General features: G+C 37.5%; 1 protein-coding gene across 1 annotated transcript in view; it reads left to right on the top strand.

The window, feature by feature from the left end:
* The window catches only part of UHRF1BP1L (UHRF1 binding protein 1 like), a 2,202,923-nt gene extending 2,187,421 nt beyond the window's left edge, over positions 1–15,502 (top strand). The window contains exon 21 of the mRNA XM_044087916.1: positions 14,641–15,502. Within this exon, the coding sequence (XP_043943851.1) occupies positions 14,641–14,763 (123 nt within the window). The 3' untranslated portion in view covers positions 14,764–15,502. The remainder of the gene's footprint in view (positions 1–14,640) is intronic.
* The last annotated feature ends 3,930 nt before the right edge of the window (positions 15,503–19,432 follow it).

Here is a 19,432-nt window from a genome sequence, read left to right as displayed (position 1 = left end):
ATTTACCTCAAATTCTCCAATACTTAACTGAGATGCTTCACAAGGGCCTTGCCTTTTCCTCCATCAAAATTCATGCCTCAGCCATTTCAGCTCATTACAACACAGAACCACCTCTCTTCTCTTATCCACTGCTGAAGCAGTTCCTCAGAGGGGCCAACAACTTAAGACCACCCAGGAGAGTCCCTACTCCAGCCTGGGACCTTATCTTTGTATTGGAAAAACTCACTCTACCTCCTTTTGAGCCAGCTGCAAATGCAGAGTTGAAATTCCTTTCTTGGAAAACAGCCTTCCTTTTAGCCATCACATCAGCAAGAAGGGTGCCTGAATTACAGGCCTTCATGGCAGTGGAGCCTTTCATCATCTTTCATGCAGACAGGGTGTCCCTCAGGACCAATCCCTCCTTCATGCCCAAGGTGTTATCCAGTGTGGCCCTTAATCAGTCCATTCATTTACCAACCTTCTTTTCTAATCCACACAACAAAGGGGAACGAATACTGCACTCCTTACATGTGCACAGACAACTTAGATTTTACTTGGACAGGACTAAACCACTCAGGAAATCTGAACAGCTGCTGGTTGCGTTTGCTGCAGGGGCAGAGGGCAAGGCCATTTCAAAGCAAACCATTTCTAAATGGATGGGCCATTGCATTTATTTCTGCTATAAGCACCATGGAAAACCTACTCCACAGGGGATAAGACCACATTCAACCAGGGCTGCATCTACCTCTACAGCCTTTCTCAGAGGTGTCCCTACCAGGGGCATCCTAGAAGCTGCTACCTGGAGTTCTGTACATACTTTCACCAAGCATTACCATTTGCCAGTTTTCTTTAAATATAGAGCTGGCTTTGCCACTGCAGTCTTGCAGGCCCTTATAGCTGGTCCTAATGCTATCTAATTTCCTCCTCTCATCCTTAGCTTTGGGAATCTACCCAAATGTAATGACTGCAACAGTGAAACACGAATAACATAGTACAGTTGTGTACACTTACCATAAATGTAGATGTTCGAGTGTATTCACTGTTACAGTCCTAGTTACCCTCCCTCCAGCCCCTTGACTTCTATTGGCTATACCTCTATTCTTGGTTATTATGCTTAAAGCTTTTTGGTGTATTTGCTTTTTTTGTTGGAGGTGTAACCTTGTATGTATAATTGCTTGCCATTATGGGGGCACCTGACGTCTGGGGCAAGAAAAACTGATGTAATGGCATCGGCTGCATGCTTTATACCCCTGACTACCTGATGTCATGAAAGATGAGACAGTAACCGACGCAGGACCCAAGACTTTGATAATCAGGCTGACTGACGGCTACTGCAAGCAAATAACCCAAATGTGATGACTGCACCAGTGAATACACTCGAACATCTACATTCATGGTAAGTGTACACAACTGTACTTTCTAAATTATCTGTGCCCTAGACTTTTAATGGTGGGGCATCAGTGACTATTTCCTGAAGTACCTCAAAGCTTTCTCCCTGTTCATAGCTCCAGTCCCAAACTACATAAACTTCCTATTGCTCTGACAGCTTTCTTAGAACCATGCTTATCTTATGCATGTTACGTATAATCTTTGCAAGAATCTGCATCATTCTTATAAAATCCTGTAATATCTGCTTATTTTCTACTCCAAATTCTTTCCTTGACCAGGTTGTAGATCCTCTAGTGTTAAAATACTACCCACATATTTCAAATTTGACATTCTTATTTTGCATTGGCTCATGATCAGCTTGAAAAGATGCTGTCTTAATCTGTTCAGCAGCTTTATCAGCCTGTTTTCATGCTCTATTTGTCTTATGTTTACAGCACATTCTAATCCTTCAGTTAATTGAACATTAGTTCTTTGACACCCCCAGTTCTGATGAAATAACCAAATGAAAGTATAAGGAATCCATACCTTCTTAGTGACATATTAAAAGTACACAATTTAGAGCTTTGTTCATCTAGCTTATGTGCCAAAGGCCTTATCTTGCATTTAGTACTGAGACGACTTTGCATTTAGCATTCAGCAGGCCACTTTCTTCATCTGTAAGCAATAGTAGTTCTCTGTTTTAATCACTTTATTTAGATTTTGAGTGTCAGTACAATAGCAGCCATACTGTAGTGACCTTGATACTCACTCATTCTGTTTTCACTCTGGTTGCTCTTTAGTAACAACTCAGAAGTCAATTCTGTTAAGTTCCTATTCTGCTTTGTCTTGAGTATTGCAAGAACTTTTCTTGAAGCATATGTCACTGGCACAGAGTCAAATTTTATCTTGTGGTGAATTTCCTAAACCTATGAGCAAATCAGGATAGTCACACAGGATAAGCGGCCAAGCATTCGTAACAACATTGCTTCGATGTTGGCTCTTCCTATAATTGTAAAGCAGAATTCGCCAAGCATTGGATTGTTCATCCACTAATAGGGAACGTGAGCTGGGTTTAAACTATAGTGAGCAGGTTAGTTGTACCCTACTGATGATGTGTTGTTGCGATAGTAATCCTGCTCAGTACTAGAGGAACCTCGGGTTCAGACATCTGGTGCATGTGCTTAGCTGAGGAGCCAATGGTGCAAAGCTACCATCTGTGGGATTATGACTGAATGCCTCTAAGTCAGAATCCTGCTTAAACATAACAGTACTGCAGCACCGCAGATTTCAGGTTGGGCAGGAGTCCAGATGGAGAGATGATTAAGTCAGCAAGCAAAGGTGAGTAGTATTGCTGGAGTTAAGTCTTGGTAAGTACCTTCACAAGGTAGACCCTGTTTTTACAAAGTCTCACCAAGAAGACACTAATGTATAGACTGTATTTTATTATTTAGCATATATCTTGGACAGAAGTAGGTTGAAAAATAAGAAGCTGGGTGCACAAGTCCCAGGATAAAAAAGTGCCTAATTCTGATATGCACACTGACACCAAGACTGGAAAAAAATGACGGTGTAGAATCCTCCAGACACAGAAAAATTCCTACAATGGGGTTAGACCAAGCTTAGGGGGAGGATGGGCCCCTGTTGTTGAAGGAAGTAGTAGTCCACAAAAACATAAAGACTAACACCCGGAAAAGAGTCAAAAAGATAACAAAAGTGGACTATTGAGGATAAGAAATAAATTTATTGTCGGCATAATGGTTAAGGTCTTAATCTCACAGACACAACATACAGGGTTTGATTCTCACCTTTATTTATTGGCTAGACATGTAATAGTCTGCAGACTGATTGTGTAGTGTTTACGTATGAACCCCTGTTGAAGGTTTATAGCTGACTAAGTTTGCAGGTGATTGCAAGATGGGAATTATCATCAACTCCCCTGCAGAAACTAGCATTCTTCGAGAAGGTCTATCTCTGACCAATAAATCATGCCAAAACAGTGGTCTTAAACTCAATGCTAAAAAATGCATAATTGTACCCTTTGGGAAGTCAACTATCCTGGCTAATTACCATGCTGATGATGCACCCTTAAGCGTCAACCCAGTGGTCAGGGATCTGGGTACACACGTAGACAATAGCCTTACCTTCGATCACCATGTAGCCACAGTGGTGAGAAAATCCTTTTTATATTGTGCAACTTGTAAGTGCATGGCATTTAGGTCCAAAGACATCATTATGTCACTGTACTCTGCCCTTGCCAGACCAATCATAATGTACAGTGCTTCCTTTGGTATGTACCCGTTCAGGCATTTGGAGCAACTAGAGCGAACTCGGAGGTTCCTTACAAAAGTAATACAAGGTGCAACAATCCTACCTTATTCAGAATGCCTTACAGCTCTTTCCCTCTACTCAGCCTCCTATAGATTGCTATGGGGTGATCCATGTCTGGCTTACAAGGCACCCTCAAACCCCTCCATATCTGTAAGTCTAAGATTACCATAAATACAATGTCTAGGGACCTAAATTTCGTCTGCGACTTAAAATATGCTGGGGAGACAGATGTGTCCCAGAGACTGCCCCTCCTATGGAACAGGCTTTACATCCATGTGAAGCTGAGTTTGTCTAGCACCCAGTTTAAGCACAACCTAGACAAATGGATGGGGAATAAGAAATTTACACAGGGCCTGGCATCTATGTCCCTTATGGATAGAGGTAGCTTATAAATGCCTGGAGCTCAATGTCCTATTTGGGTACAGGACATCATTATTCTTTCAGGAAAACATGGCTAGCCTTATCCAGGTCATTAGCCCAGTAACAGTCTATGAATCTGTACAAAAAAAGCCCAGAATTTCTGAATAAAAGATATTCAAAAAGGTTAGGAGAGAAATTGGATGAAAGAAAAATACTTGCATTAGAAAAACTTTCAAAAGCTTCAAATGCAAATTTGTGTTCATTAATACAACAGATTTCATGAAAATTTGGCAAAAGAAGCGACTGAAGAAGTATATAAAAATAAAGAACAAAACCTGGAGATTTTTGAAAGCTATAAAAAGAAACATGGCCATGGAAATAGAGGTCTGATATGGTGCAATATTTATGCAAAAGAGAAAGCCAAACTTAATACAAAAAAGCAGCTCCAAAGATAGTTGAAATACAGGCCAAGCACCCAGATATGAAAAATTTCAAAACACAAAAATTAAGATCACAAAGGAGGAACATAGAACAGAAGATCAGTAGAGCAGAAGTTAAACAAATAGAAACTGTCATTATGGAATACCTGTGAAATGAAGGGTTTAGTGTAGAATGTCCAACGCAGGTTGTCACAGGATGATGGGACAAAGAGCCCCCAAAGTAAGGAAAAACAAGTGGAGCGGGAGTCATCTGAAAAAGAAATATGGACATGGGAAAGAAAAAGAGATTTAATATGGTGTGATATTTATGCAAAGCAGAAAGCAAACCTGTCGCTCGTCCCTCTCTAACATAGATGACAAGCAGGGTGGGATAGTTCGTTTAGATGCTTTATTACATAGAAACATATCAGGATGGATAGCAGCATCATAAAATATAAATAGACTGATTAACAGACAGACCTTACATACATACATGCTTGCATCTTAACAGCTTACGGTAGTCAGGCTGACACGTGAACAGCATTTATCCTCTTGTGCAAGCCCATGGATAGTTTCTTAAAGGTACATACACACATTTTGATCTATATCCTCCCTACTAAAACGGTTACCTTAGTAAAAACAACATTGGAGTTAGACATGCATTATTATAGACATTAGAAACAAATACAATGTTCATGTCCAAGTTGCTGTCTACATGGTCTGGAGATATGGCCTGATCTGGTAACATAATCTAAGCTGGGTTTAGCAACAGGGACAGTCTTCGGTGAACAACTCATATCAGGAACTTCTGGATTCATCACAGGAACAGGAGTATTCTCTGGAACTGGAACACTAGACAACTCACTCTGAGATGGTCTTTCTCACAGGCTACGTGCTGTGGTATAGGCTTGGACACCGGCATCAAATGTTTCAGATTCTGCCTAAACTCAACTCCTTGTGATTCCACAATGTATGATCTCGGCTCTGGGAAAATATTCTTCATGACACCAATCCAATCATAACCTTTGGATGTTTGCATCCTTACCACTTCTCCTTATCGTAATGGACTGAGTAGTTTGCTGGTCTTATCGTAGTAAGACTTCTGGGTTAAATGCATCTTCAACAGATTGGTTTTCACTGACTGTTGTTCTAAAGACATGGACCCAACAATTGACTACTGATTCATAATGTGGTTCTGGTTTGTCTTGATAGAAGTCTCTGAGCAGGTGAACCAAGTTGTTTGTCACAAGGAATATTTCACAGATTCAAGAGATTCAGGAAAACATCACTATTGTCTCGTTTTGACTTCTCCTGTAATTGTTTTGCACTTTGAACTGCACGTTCTGCCAAACCATTTGACTGCCGGTACTCTGAGCTACGTGTGACATGAGTAAAGTCCCTCTCTTCGACAAATCTTTTGAACTGTTGACTTATAAACTGCATGCCATTGTCAGAAATAACTGTGTGGACTACCATGGACTGTGAAATGCTTCATCTTAGTAATGACAGTACTGGATGCTATTTTAGGAAGTAGGTCAATCTTAAACCAATTAGAAAAAGAATCTGCTAACTAAGTAATGTTGACCATTCCACTCGAAAATGTCAGTGGCTACTGTCGACCAAGGTAGCTCAGGAATTTGGTTTAGCTGAAGTGGTTTATCTGTTGATGTGGCTTAGTACTATTACACTTGGAACAAGATAATAGCACTCTCAATGTCTTGTGACATAGAAGGCCAAAATACTAGACCTCTCACCCTTCTTTTGGTAGAGTCTATTCCTGCGTGACTATGATGCAAGGTAGTAATGTACTCTTGTTTCAAGGACTTTGGAACAATTAATTTCAGACCTTTCATAATGTTACCATTGTTGGACAAAATCTCATCTCTGTATGGAAAATAAGGTTGCATTTCTTGAGGTAAATTAGATTGTTTTGATGGCCATCCTTGTTGAATAAAGTGGTTGAGCGTCTGTAAAACTGTATCTGTGGTTTTTGTGATCTTTCAGCTCAAGACGTGTAGAAGAAAGATTTCTCACATCCATCATTTCAAAATTAAGGTTCTCATTCTCCTGTTGTTCAGTGGTATTTCTGGGCAATCTGGACAATGTATCAGCAAGATAAAAGAAGTTTGCCTTTCTTGTAGACAAGAGTGAAGTTATACTTTTGCAATCTCAACATCATACGTTGCAATCTGGCTGGAGCTGTATGCATAGGCTCCTCAAGATAGTGATTTGAGGTTGGTGGTCTGTTTTGATTGGATATGTCCACCATAAACATAATCCTGGAACTTTGAACATGCAGACACGATTGCCAAAAGCTCTTTCTCAATCTGAGCATACTGCATTTCACTTTGGGTAAGAGATGTGGACACACAGGCAACAGGTTGACCCTTTTGAGGAATGACTGCACCAAGACCAAATTTCGAAGCACTACAGGAAAGAGTAACTGGCTTGTGAACATCATAGTATCTGAGAGTTGGTGGACTAGCAGTTCTCTGTTTCAGGACATAAAATGCTCTCTGGTGTTGCTCCAATCAAGACCATGATACATCTTTGTGTGTCAGCTCTCTGAGCAGTACTGCTAGTTGGCTCAAGTCTTGAATGAACGTTGCAGGGCTTGAACATTGGCTGGAGCGGGCATCTCAAGAATGTCTGTTTGCTTGGAAGGGTCTGGTCATAGGCCTGAACTGGTAAATAAGTGATCAACATAAGTAACTTCTTGTAGCCTGAATTTGAATTTCTGTGGATTGAGCTTAAGATTCACTTGACGTGCTATTTCTAGAACCTTTCTGAGGTTTCTGTCATGCTCAGCTTCACCATTACCCCCTACTAGTATGTCGTCTCCTATAATAGCACAAGGATACCCAGAAAAAATTTGCTCCATTGCACATTGGAAGACTTCACTTGCAGAATTTATCCCAAATGGCATTCTCAAAAATCTGTACCTGCCAAACAGAGGAATCATGCATCTCTCATTTGTAAGCATATTTGTGTGCTGTTCTGTGAACTCGTATATCTGACAAACCTCAATCGCTGTCACGAAGTAAAATCTTTTTCACAGCATCATCATTAATACCACACAGAAGTCTGTCTTTTATCAGCTCACCAAATCTGCACGTTTTAGCTTTGTTTCTCAAGGAAGTTATATATGCTGCAAAAGTTTCATCAGGCTTTTGATCCCTTGTGTAAAATAAGTGCCTTTCCATTGTAACATTTGTCTGGCGGTTACACATTTCTCTAAATTTATGTTTTAAACAATTGGGGGTCCCCCCTTGACTCAGCCAGTGCATCAGTGTGACGTTTTTCCCCTCTCCTTCAAAGACAGCAGGTGCATACACAAATGAGTTCTCCCTTTCAATGACTTCTGACCCAGCTAAATTAAGCAGAACAAATAACCTTTTATGGTCATCTTTATCAGAAATGCAGCCTGCATGACAGTGTCATACTCTTGCTCAAACACACTGCAGTTCTCTCCAATACTGTTGTCAAACACAAGTGCACTGGGTTTTCAAAATCCATCGGCCATGTCCACAAAGTATGTACAAAACATTATAAAATATGGCCCTTGTAATTATGTACAAACTGTTCTGTGAGCATGTAATAACATTCAAATGCACAATAAACTCTCTGAAATATGGTCATTTGCTAAATATGCTCTGTAAGGGCTGTTTGTGTCTTTCGGCTTTTCCCAGTTAGGGGTCGCCACAGCGGAACTCTGGTCCACTAATGATTGGCAGTTGAGTTTTACATACCGGCTTGCCAGGCCTGACGCACAACCTTCAACGAAGGCATGCCCATTCACGCACGTCTCCACGCTGAAGACGCTCTAGCTGAGAATCGAACCGGACAGCGTCTTACTGTGAGGAGACAACGCTACCGCAGCACCACCACCGCAGGATGCTCTGTAAGGGCTGTATTTTGCGAAATAACTTTACTGTAATACAGCACAAACATAAGAATACTTTATACACTTCTGATAACTTGGATATCTTTAATGCGAAAAATATGGGCTTAGCAAAAAATGTTGTCGTTTCTCTTATTTTATTCATTTTATGCAATTTGGACTTTATTTAAAACATTTTTCTATAGTAATTCAAATATTTTTATCAATATCAGACATATTGATTTATTCGAATATCATTTAGGGCATTCTGTATGCCATTGTTTCATATTTGCGAATAAGAAATTGTTTGAGCAAGTTTTAACATCTGAAATTCGTGTCTGACCTGTGCAAGTTATACATGCAGTAGGGATGATCCACTCCTCTACATTCCTCCAATACCAACCAGGTGCCTCTTGGACTCTAACTGAAGAAACTGGAGCTCTTTCTGGCAACAAGTCATTTTGGCCATACTTCCTTTGACACCATGTCCTTTTAGACATGCCACGTCTGACAAAATGTTGCTTGTCCCTCTCTAACATAGAAGACAGGCAGGCGGGTTAGTTTGTTTAGATGCTTTATTACATAAACATAGGATGGATAGCAGCATCATAAATATAAACAAATTGATTAACAGACTTTACATGTATACATGCTTACATTTCAACAGCTTACTACAAAGTGGCAGTCAGGCTCACACGTGCTGAGTATTTGTACACTTGTGCAAGACCTTGGATAGATTCTTAAAGGTACATGCACACACATTGCTCTACAAAAACTAAGCAATACAAAAAAGCAGCACCAAAGATATTTGAAGAGAAATACAGGCAAAGGTATCCAGATAGGGAAAACTTCACAATACAAAAAATAAGAAAACAAAAGGGGAAAGTAAAAAAGAGGATTCATTATGGCGAAGTTAAAGAAATAGAAATTGAAGTTATGAGTTATCTGCGAAGTGAAGGATTTAGTATTAAACGTCTAACTCTGGTAATGTCATAGCTTTCGAAACAATTTAAGGAGAAACAGGAACGGGAATCATCTGATCCCTGTTCACATGAAGATACTCTACACCCCCAGTAGGAAACCAGTGCAAATTTCAGTTGAAGTTGCATAGCAAGGGAAGGGGCAGGAAAGAGTGGTAACTTGACACAGTTAATGTGGATGATAGGTCAGAGAGTTCCCATGAAAGAGCATTTGATGATGCAGGATGCAGCTGAAGAGAATATGTCATAGAAAGATGTTATGGAACTTTCTGTAAAATGCCCACAGGAAATGCAGAATAAAGAATTTGCCCTCAAAAGAAAGTGATCAGTGGTAAGAGTTGCTTGATTTAATAGAAATGGATAGACATATTGAGATTGATGAAAGAAATAGATTACAGGAAGTCAATAAGACCCAAAATGTTAAAAGTCTGATAAATGAATAGAGTAATCAAGACTATTAACCGAAATTCTTGGGATGTAACAGAAGTAAAGAGAATATACTACTGTGCAGCTAAATTAATAACAGATAATCTTACCTCAAAAATACGTGGCAGTAAGGGAAAGGAAGGGAAGAATTCAAATGCCATCAGGGAAGTATCAAATAGAGGAAAACTATAAAGCAATTAATACAATAAGTGTCACTGTTAGAAGATTATAGGGAACAGATAAAAATACTTAGAAAGATAGACATGATAAAAGTAATGTGCTGCATAAGAACAAACCAGGATCTATCGTATACTATTGCAAGTAATAAACTGAAGATATCGGTGTAGGCAGAAAAACTTAGATGATGTGCTGGTAAATATAAAGGAAAAATACAAAATAAGCTGATGACCCAAAACAGTTTTATAGAGATTTGGGAAACAAACAAAAGGACTAAAAGCACAATCAAAAGAAGAAGAATTAGACACAGTTGGAGAAATATCTATGAAGGACCTTGTGGAACATAACAAAGATGCTGAATGGATAGAAGAAGTAAAAGAAGCACTAAGAGGTTCAAATGTACATGTTATGAAATGGGATAACAGCCAGAGAAATTGACATAAAATTAAGAAAAGCTCCTCTAACTGGAAAACCCTAGACCCAGATGCAGTACCTAACGTCTGGCTAAAAGTATTAACATCTTTACACAAAAATGTAGCCTACTGCGGTGGTGGTGCTGCGGTAGCATTGTCGCCTCACAGTAAGACGTCCTGTTCGATTCTCAGCTAGAGGATCTTATGTGTGGAGACGTGCGTGAATGGGCGTACCTTCGTTGAAGGTTGTGCGTCAGGGCCGGCAACTCGGCACATAAAAATCTACTGCCAATCATTAGCGGACCGGAGTTCCGCTGTGATGATCCCTAACTGGGAAAAGCTGAAAGACACAACAACAACACAAAAATGTAGGCTGGACTAAGAACTAGTATATTCACAGCCCCTGAACAGACACCAACTTGGTTAACAACAGGAAAAATGATACTCCTCCTTAAGAGTGAACCTGCAAACTGTCCTAAAAATTATAGAGTAATAACCTGATTCTGACGATGTATAAACTGGAACTCATGGTGACAGATTTTATAGTCATTTAGAAGAAAGCTTGGTCATGGCAATAGAACAAAAGGGTAACAAAAGAAAGTCATATGAAACAAAGGATCACTTGTTGTTAAAACTATAACAGAGAATTGTAAAAAGGTGAAGAATCTTAGTATGGCTTGAATAGATTACAAAAAAGCATTTGACAGTATTCCACATTCATGGATAAAGGAGTGCTTACAGATGTATAAGACACTGTACATTGATCAGTTACATTGTAGTGACCATGAAACAGTGGCAAACCATTTTGCAGCTGAGCCATATTAAAGTGCAAAATATTATCCCATCGATAAAATTTCAAAGGAGATATATTCCAGGGTGACTCTTGTCACCACTGCTCTTTTTGTCTTGCCCTTAACCCATTAAGCTGTCTACTTACCAGATTAGGCCATGATTACAATTTGGCTCTCAGGAAACTAAGTGTAAAGATTTTGTGGATGATTTAAAACTGTATAGTTCTTCAGATGAAGGAGCTTGATGGCACAACTGGGAGTGGTCAAAACTTTCTCTACTAGTATAAGAATGGCATTTGGTCTTGATAAATTTGCAAAGGTAACATGTAAAGCACGAAAGCTGCAGCACCAAGAAATTATCAGTCTGGGACAGGAGTGTGATATAAAGGAACTTGAGCAGATAGGAGTGTATAAATATTTGGAAATTGAGGAAGGATCAGCAATAAAATGTGAACAAAACTCAGTAAGGAATATTTTAAAATACTAAAATTAATACTGAAAATGGCCCAGACATTTAGGAACAAAGTCAAAGCTATAAACCAATTTGCTTTTCCTTTTCTAACTTACAATTTTGGGGTGATCGGCTGGCCCCAAAAGGTAGTGGATCAGTTGAACAAGAAAAGTGCTTAACGCTTATCAAATGATATATAAAATCAGTGTATAGCAAGATTATATGTATTCCATGTTCTGAAGGCAGTACAGCCCTCCTCAAAATTGATTACAGGTATATATCTGGAGTCCTAGTACTGAATATATATCTGTTGACCCCACCAGATCCAAACATAGTGAAAGTTTTAAAACATGGAGAACAAATCTACAGTGACTTTCATACTTAGTTTAGTAGAAGCATATTTGGGTCAAGTGGGAATGAAAACCAAACCAGAAGTAGACAAAAACAGGCAGCAACCGAATGTGCCAAAAAGCAAAAGAAAGAATAAAGAAGAGGGATCAGGTGAGAAGGCAAGAAATGTGAAAAAGGCAAAAATATAGTTGCAGGTACAGAAAACTCCTGAAACAACCTCATGTTGATCAGGATTTGACGCAGGATTGGCTAAAATAAGATGAATTTAAACCAAAAGATAAAAAGTTAATATTAATGGCCCAGGATAATGGAGTATATATACCTTCGTTTCCAAAGTCCATTGAACATGTAGAAGAAACAGACAAATGCACGTTCTGTAAAATAGAACTAGAAACAGTCATACATCTTGTTGCTGGGTGTAATACTGTAATGGCAGAGGGCTTGTATACTGAAAAGCATAATAGTGTGGAGAGACTGTTGCAATGGGGATTGTGCAAACATTACGATATTGAAGTAATTGACAAGCATTGGAAACATGAGCTTACAGATGCATGTAACTTCGCATGAGCTGCAGAAGGAGTCTGTTCTTGGCATATTCCTGGTTGTGTGAAGAATACTTTCGGCTGGCATCAAAGAATGAAACAATGCGAATTTCACAGACTTCAATCCTACTTTGACTTAGGAATGGATACATTCCTGTCATGGTATTAGAAATCCAAAATACTTGGAAAAATTAAACTGGGATGATGCTATTGTGATTATTCACAATATTTGAAATGTTTTCTGATTTTGACCACATGCGATATTTACATTCATACTGTTAATTGTTTTACTCTTCCTAGCTCTTCACAGACCACATAGCATAAACTGTTAGAACAATTTACTTTTTAAATAATAGTAATTGAAAAAGAAGTCTGCTAGGTTTTTGTACTTAAATGTTAGCAGTTTTGGTCTAATGAATGCTACTCTGTGGCCAGAATAGGTTAAGAAAACATACAGCTATCTTGAGCATGTTTTACCTAGTTTAAAAGTTAGTGTATTTTCTGAAAAAAGATTGTGCTATATACGTCTGTTTTAAAGTTTATATTGTTTGTCTTCCATAATTATCAGTGTTTATTTCTAGCCACTTAACATGCAGTACCGTGTTAGCACATCAGAGGCATTTTCAAATTTCTTGGTATCAAGTAGTACCACTTAAGTAGTTTATTTTTGGTTTGTATATATGTATGCTGTCTATCTATGTATTTTTGGTGCTTCTGTTCAACAGCAGCGAGTTCTTTTGAGCAATTTTGTTTTTGATTTTACGCGTTTAATAGAAATGTCCTTTCTTGCACAGATTATGCAGGATGCCCTAAAAGCTGGGACAGTGCCTCTTTTCATGTTTTTTTAATTTAACCTGCTGCATGCTTGAATTTTAGTTGCACAGGCAGCTTCTTTCTGGACTCCATCGGCCACATTGCCATTTGGCCATTTTATCATAGCCATTACTTTTTCAAATCAACCTGCATTTGTTTCTCATTCTGACTCATTTGGCTTACATTTTATTTAACACACATCCATTTAAATTGGTTTATTCATTTAACATGCAGTAATAGTTTCATTTGTTCTGTATATATCCACAGGTTGTCTACATCTGGCTTGGTAAGGGTTGTCTTTCTTGCCCTGAATGTACCTATAAAGGCTTTAAAGTAAAAAATAAATAAAGTCATGAGAATTCGGATGTCATGTGGTTGAAATACTTTTATGTCCTTAATGGGTCATTTGCATATATCCCATGGGCCTCCACTGCTGGAGGTTACACAGTGAAGACTTCAGCCCAACTGAGTGTTTCTTGAAATCTTTACAGAATTTTATTGTCTATGTGCCCTTTTTACCGTTTGTTTTGGATATTTTGCAGGCACTGTAATGTTTACAGGCCTGGTTTTAAACTCTGCATTTTTAAAGTACAGCCAAACAGTCCACTTGTGTTGTACTAACAAGGTCAGAAAAAAGACAAAACATAGCATTCCTATATTACTGGGGTTTGGCTTCATTGGATATGATAAAGGTTTGAAAATTAAAAAAAAAAATTCATGGGCATTCAGAAGCTATGTAGCTAAAACACTGAAGTTAGAAGGCTTAACAAAAAACATGCAGAGACAAGAGATGTGGTCAAACCTACCAGAAAGTTTATATTTCAACTGTTTTCTGTAAAATCAGGGGTTTAACCTCATGGCATGTAAGTCATTCTACTTAAATTGCCATAAAGCTGTATAGCCATGTATTACAGTACTTAACCATAGTCTTACAAGACTGACTTCTTTCCTGTCACTTTTATGATGTCATCCTCATTCTGCCTTGTAATTCTGCTTGGTTTGTTCTTTTCTGTATGTTCATTTACTTGGTGGTATGATCTGCCTCTGCAAGAATGTGTGTACTTGTTTGTAGTTTATAGCTGCTGAAGCCAAATACAGCCTACAAAGCATCACCTAATAACATAGGCATACATTGAAAGTGGCTATAAATAATATTGTGACATGTTGACTGGTACACTACTTTGGAAATGGGGAAAGGTGTACATTACTTTAGTTTGTTTCACATGCATTTCCCCCTCCAAAACAAACAGCTTCTTTACAGCCAAGCTGATGATATGATACTGCATCTTTTAGGATAGTAAACATTTTTACAAATAATTATTGTTGCGCATAGTCATGCTTTTGTTTTTCCTTTTATTTCAGCTTCTGGAAGAAAATGAATGTCTGAAAGTGGAATTAGCAAAATGCAAGACTGCTCTTGCTGAGGCCAAAACAGAAAAGGAGAATTTAGTTCAAAAGTTAAAGACAATGACCCACAGACATTAACAGTGGCTACCCTTGCATTTTAAAGGCATTATCAATGACATAATTTTGTTGATGAGCATAGAACAAATCTTTTCTTGTACTTTGGAGTTCTGCAAATAATATGTATGAAATATTGAAAAGAAAGAAACTGCGAAGCCTCCCTAATTTTTGATTGATTTAAGTCAAGAAATCCAGTTCAACTTGTTAAATAAATACAATGGCACAGCCTGTTAGAAACAGTAATTTTGAATATAGTAAGAATTTATTTTTGTGTGAATGTGTATAAATAAATCTGTGCAATTGGGACTAGCAGACTAAATGAAAGAAAAAGTTTAACTTCAACACAAGCCTATCAGACAAGTTATAAAAATTATTGCTGTCTTTGGAAAGTCATAAGTATTTTGTTTTCATATTATTTCTAGAGAAATCTTGTGTAGGTTAATTTGCACTATAATAAAATGTAAAAATATATGAAAATATATTTAAAGAATGTATAATTATCTTACATTTGTACAGAATTGTAAACAAGTTGGTGCTTCATGGCAGAGATTTGATTTTATATTTAATCAGCACAGCCTACAGTTTCTCATTTTTTCATACTTTCACAATCTTTAGTATTGTTATCTGAATTTCACAGCCATAGGAAGTAATATGTATATTTAAAGGCATTCTTTTCTTTACTAATTTTTTTCAAATACACTTTTAAACAATTTGTATTTTAATGCATGTAAGAATAAATTAATGCATTTTACTACTTTTATACTGCTTTCTATACATGTCTTCGTTTTTTTTAAGCTTAACTGATCAATGTTTTTCTATGTTTCTTTATATACAATACGGTACTTTCTCATTTATTCAGCACTCTTTAATCTGTTGCATCTTTTTAAAGCTGAATCACCAGTGAAATGCCAAGATAGTAGTATAACAGCAGACTTTATAAGATATGTTTAACCTTTTGTCTATCAGATTGTCTTCATCCAGGCCTCTCCTGATTATTCAAGCCATGATAGTAAGGCTTCCACAGATAAGCAATTCGTGTCTGTTTTTCACACTGCTGTTTCCTGAGTACCCCCAGTGGATTGCTGGGACCAGTCCTTCAGCATGCAAAGAACCTTTAAATTTTCTCTATTTCATTTGAAATCTTGTGCATGCTTGCAGTGAAAAAAAGTGTAATTCCTTCCCTTTACAGAGCTGTTCTTAAGTGTGATCTCTTGCTTGTTGCAACTGCTTTGCTTTGAGTTCAGATACATTATTTCCAGTAACAGTATATGTAAATAAGATACGCATTTTATTTTCCTGATCAGAGAAAGCATGTTCAGGGAATACTTTGACTAGCCTTTCTTCCTGCCATAGCTCTCTGATTTTGTTCTTGGGAAAGGGATTCAGAATTCTAGCTTGTTAGGAGGCTTTTAAACTAAAATGTGTGTTGGATAATGATTTCTTTTAATGATAAATATGAAATTAAACCTTAATGTTCATAAATTAATCTGCCTGTGCCTTCTTTATCAGGTCGTGAAGGTAAACAGATGTAATGGGAGCAATTTGTTAGACCTAACAATTATTCTAAAAGGATATATTTTGTTATCCTTTTATCATAGTACCTTTTCATTAAGATTAAATCTTAATAAATCTTAATATGTAGTCTGCTCAGTTGCAGAGATATCAAATTGACAGAAGTCAGCAAATGTCACTGCTGGCACCCAGTCTGTTTGTTTAGTTAATGAACTATGTGTAAGAGCAGTATCTCGCAGCCTTACTTTGAATCCCGCACCATCTGCTTATTCTATAACTGTGAACAAAGCATTTAACTATGCACTGTTTTGGGCTCTCTGTAAAGAACTGCACTTAACCTGGTGGATCTTACCTTTCTTTCACTGGTTGAACTTGAGCACTACAAGATAAACTCATATTTCATAGGTTCATAGGTTAGTACTAGGCTAACTGCCCTTGCAAGCCATTGTAAGCCTAGCCAATTATCCCTTGTGAGGCTCAATCCCTGCACCTTGTCTTTGTAAGGTAAACACCTTAACCACTAGGCCACCCTCCTGCATTGGAGTTGAGTCGGAGCTCTGCTGATTCCAGAATAAATTCACCAATGTAGTCTTTCTGATTTTTGCATCCAATTACTGAGTGTTAATGCAGGCATTATTTGGCAGACCTGCAGCATTACTTTTCCTAGTCTTGTAATACACTAATAACTTTCAGGGTTGGTTCCTAATTACTGTAACAGCAATCTGATAGTAAGGAAACCTTAACATGCATAGCTTGTGCTTATATTTATAAGCACAGAAAGATTATGAATAATCAGACTGAAATGTTACCTAATATTTATTTAAATTTATTATGTTAAACATTGTATTTGCATCTTCACAGTATAATGCATACATGGCTTACAAGACCTTGTCAGGTCAGGTAACAAGAAAATAAATTTGTATTAATTTCTGACATGCCAGCACATGCATCAAAAGTGAATAAGACAGATAATGTATAATTTGAGGATAATTTTCAAAAAGAGTCCCAGCTGATTCCTGGAAACTGCCTCAGTTTTTCCTGTGTTACAGTTCTTTATTTGTGTGCGTGTGTGTGTTGTATGTGCGTGTGTTGTGTGTGTGTGTATATATATATATATATATATATATATATATATATATATATATACATACACACACACACGCATATACATCTGTGTGTATGTATGGGAGAGAGAGAACTAGACAGTTTGAATATGGGGAAATGATTTATTACCCCATTTATTTTTAAGTGCAATGTCACTGAGTATTTGTAGCTTGTTTGAATTGTATTCATTTTATTTGTATAATGAAACATAATTTTAGTTGTTAAATGTTATATTGTATTTCAATAAAAGAAGCACATAAAGTATTTAAAACAACAGTCATATTTTCTTCTTCATGGTGTATGTTATGCAGTGTTTATCTTTTTCTTTCAAACATTAGCATGTTGTTTTAATTTTATTGTTGTTTACTCTCTATTATACAACCCCCCCCCATTAATATTCCAAAACGTGCATGCTGATTGGTCAGCATGCACGTTGTAAATCAGTGTTATAGTAATGGAAAAAGGTCTGGTCGCCCGGACTTTTTCCATTAGTATAACTCTTTTTTTTTTTTTACAGCAATGGAGAACGTAAGATCTCTGTTGCTTTTTACACACTGTCTCACTATGTAAACGAGTTTAACATAGCAAGACAGCTTTAAAAAAAGTAACAGAGGTCTTGCTTTCTCCGTTGCTTTTTTCAAAACTGTCTCGCTATGTTAAATGGGTTTAACATAGTAAGACAGCTTTAAAAAAAGCAACGGAGATTCTCCGTTGCTTTTTTAAAGCTGTCTCGCTATGTTAAACTCCTTTAACATAAGACAGTTTGTAAAAAGCAACGGAGATCTTGCTTTCTCAGTTGCTTTTGCCCACAGCTCTGATGTACTGCGTAAGCATACGCATGCGCAGTACATCAGAACTGCCGCAGAATACCAGACAGCTGCAGAAGGGCAGCAAGGAGGCATTGTATAATGCCATTATTTAAGAAACGTAATTATTTTTTTTCTTAAATAATGTCATTGTATAATAGCAATAACCCACTTCTGGGTGTGGGTAATTTTCTAGGCATTGAAGATGGCACCAAGTATTCATTGTCTTAAGTTTGACTGCCAGAGGCAAAGCTGTTTTCTGCTTCATCCTGTGGTTTTAAGTTGACTTGGCTTGGTTTTCATTTTTCAGGGTCTTGTCAATGTAAATATTTGGCATTAGAATTCAAACCATTTTTCCAACAGTGTAAAGGTGCCATAATTGCTGATGCCACAGCTAATATAAAGCCAATACAAAAGTTAAGTAAGATCTTGGTAGAAGTTGTGTATTTAGGACATACAGATGGCATTTTTAGTGGACTGGGCATGCTTTTTTCTTGCGTGTATGTGTATTTAGTGCCTGACAGAATACTGAATAATAGTAAACTTAGTCATAATATTGACAGTACAGTGTTGAAATTTCAAAATGAAACTTCAGAATTTCAAAATCAAAATGTCAAGTAAAGCATGCTTGTACTGGTATATACACTCTGTCAGAGCACTGCCTGTCAACACATTGTGTTTCTCCCTTATTGGTGTAACTCAGGAATGAGCATTATCATGGATCTTGTGGGGGTAGGGTTGTTTGTCTTTCTGCACACATAAATAAGTAGTAGATATTTTGATTTCAGTATTTTAACATTTCATCATTGTATGTTCAATAGCATGGCTGTAAGTATATCATTACTAAGTAGATTGTTAAGTGTGTTATATATATATTCTAAATCAGAGACCTGGAGGTAAAGTTATATAAAAAAAATTCCACCCTTGCAAAAAATCACTGTATAATAAAAAATAGTGAACATTAGCATCTCAGAACTCTCTCTCTCTCTCTATATATATATATATATATATATATATATATATAAAACACTGCTTTTCTCAGGACCTCTTTAGTGTCTCGCAGCCTTTTTTGCTGTGTGTAGAAGTCAGTGGCTGCAAACCTCATCCAGGTTTTAATTCCAACTCTGCACCAAAGTTACTACATTAGGTGTAATTCCATGTCTTGTCACCAATAAGCTAACATTTCCACACCTCTTGGTTCTTCCTCTTTGCTGCTTCTCAAATGAGGAACTGACTTCCTGCCCTCCAGGCTCCTTCCTTCCTTCCTT

The sequence above is a fragment of the Protopterus annectens genome, chromosome 11.part0 (genome assembly GCF_019279795.1).
Source record: "Protopterus annectens isolate FY-2018-M chromosome 11.part0, PAN1.0, whole genome shotgun sequence".
Lineage (NCBI taxonomy): Eukaryota > Metazoa > Chordata > Ceratodontiformes > Protopteridae > Protopterus > Protopterus annectens.
Note: the sequence above shows the minus strand (reverse complement) of the source record. Positions and strands in the feature narration are given on the sequence as shown.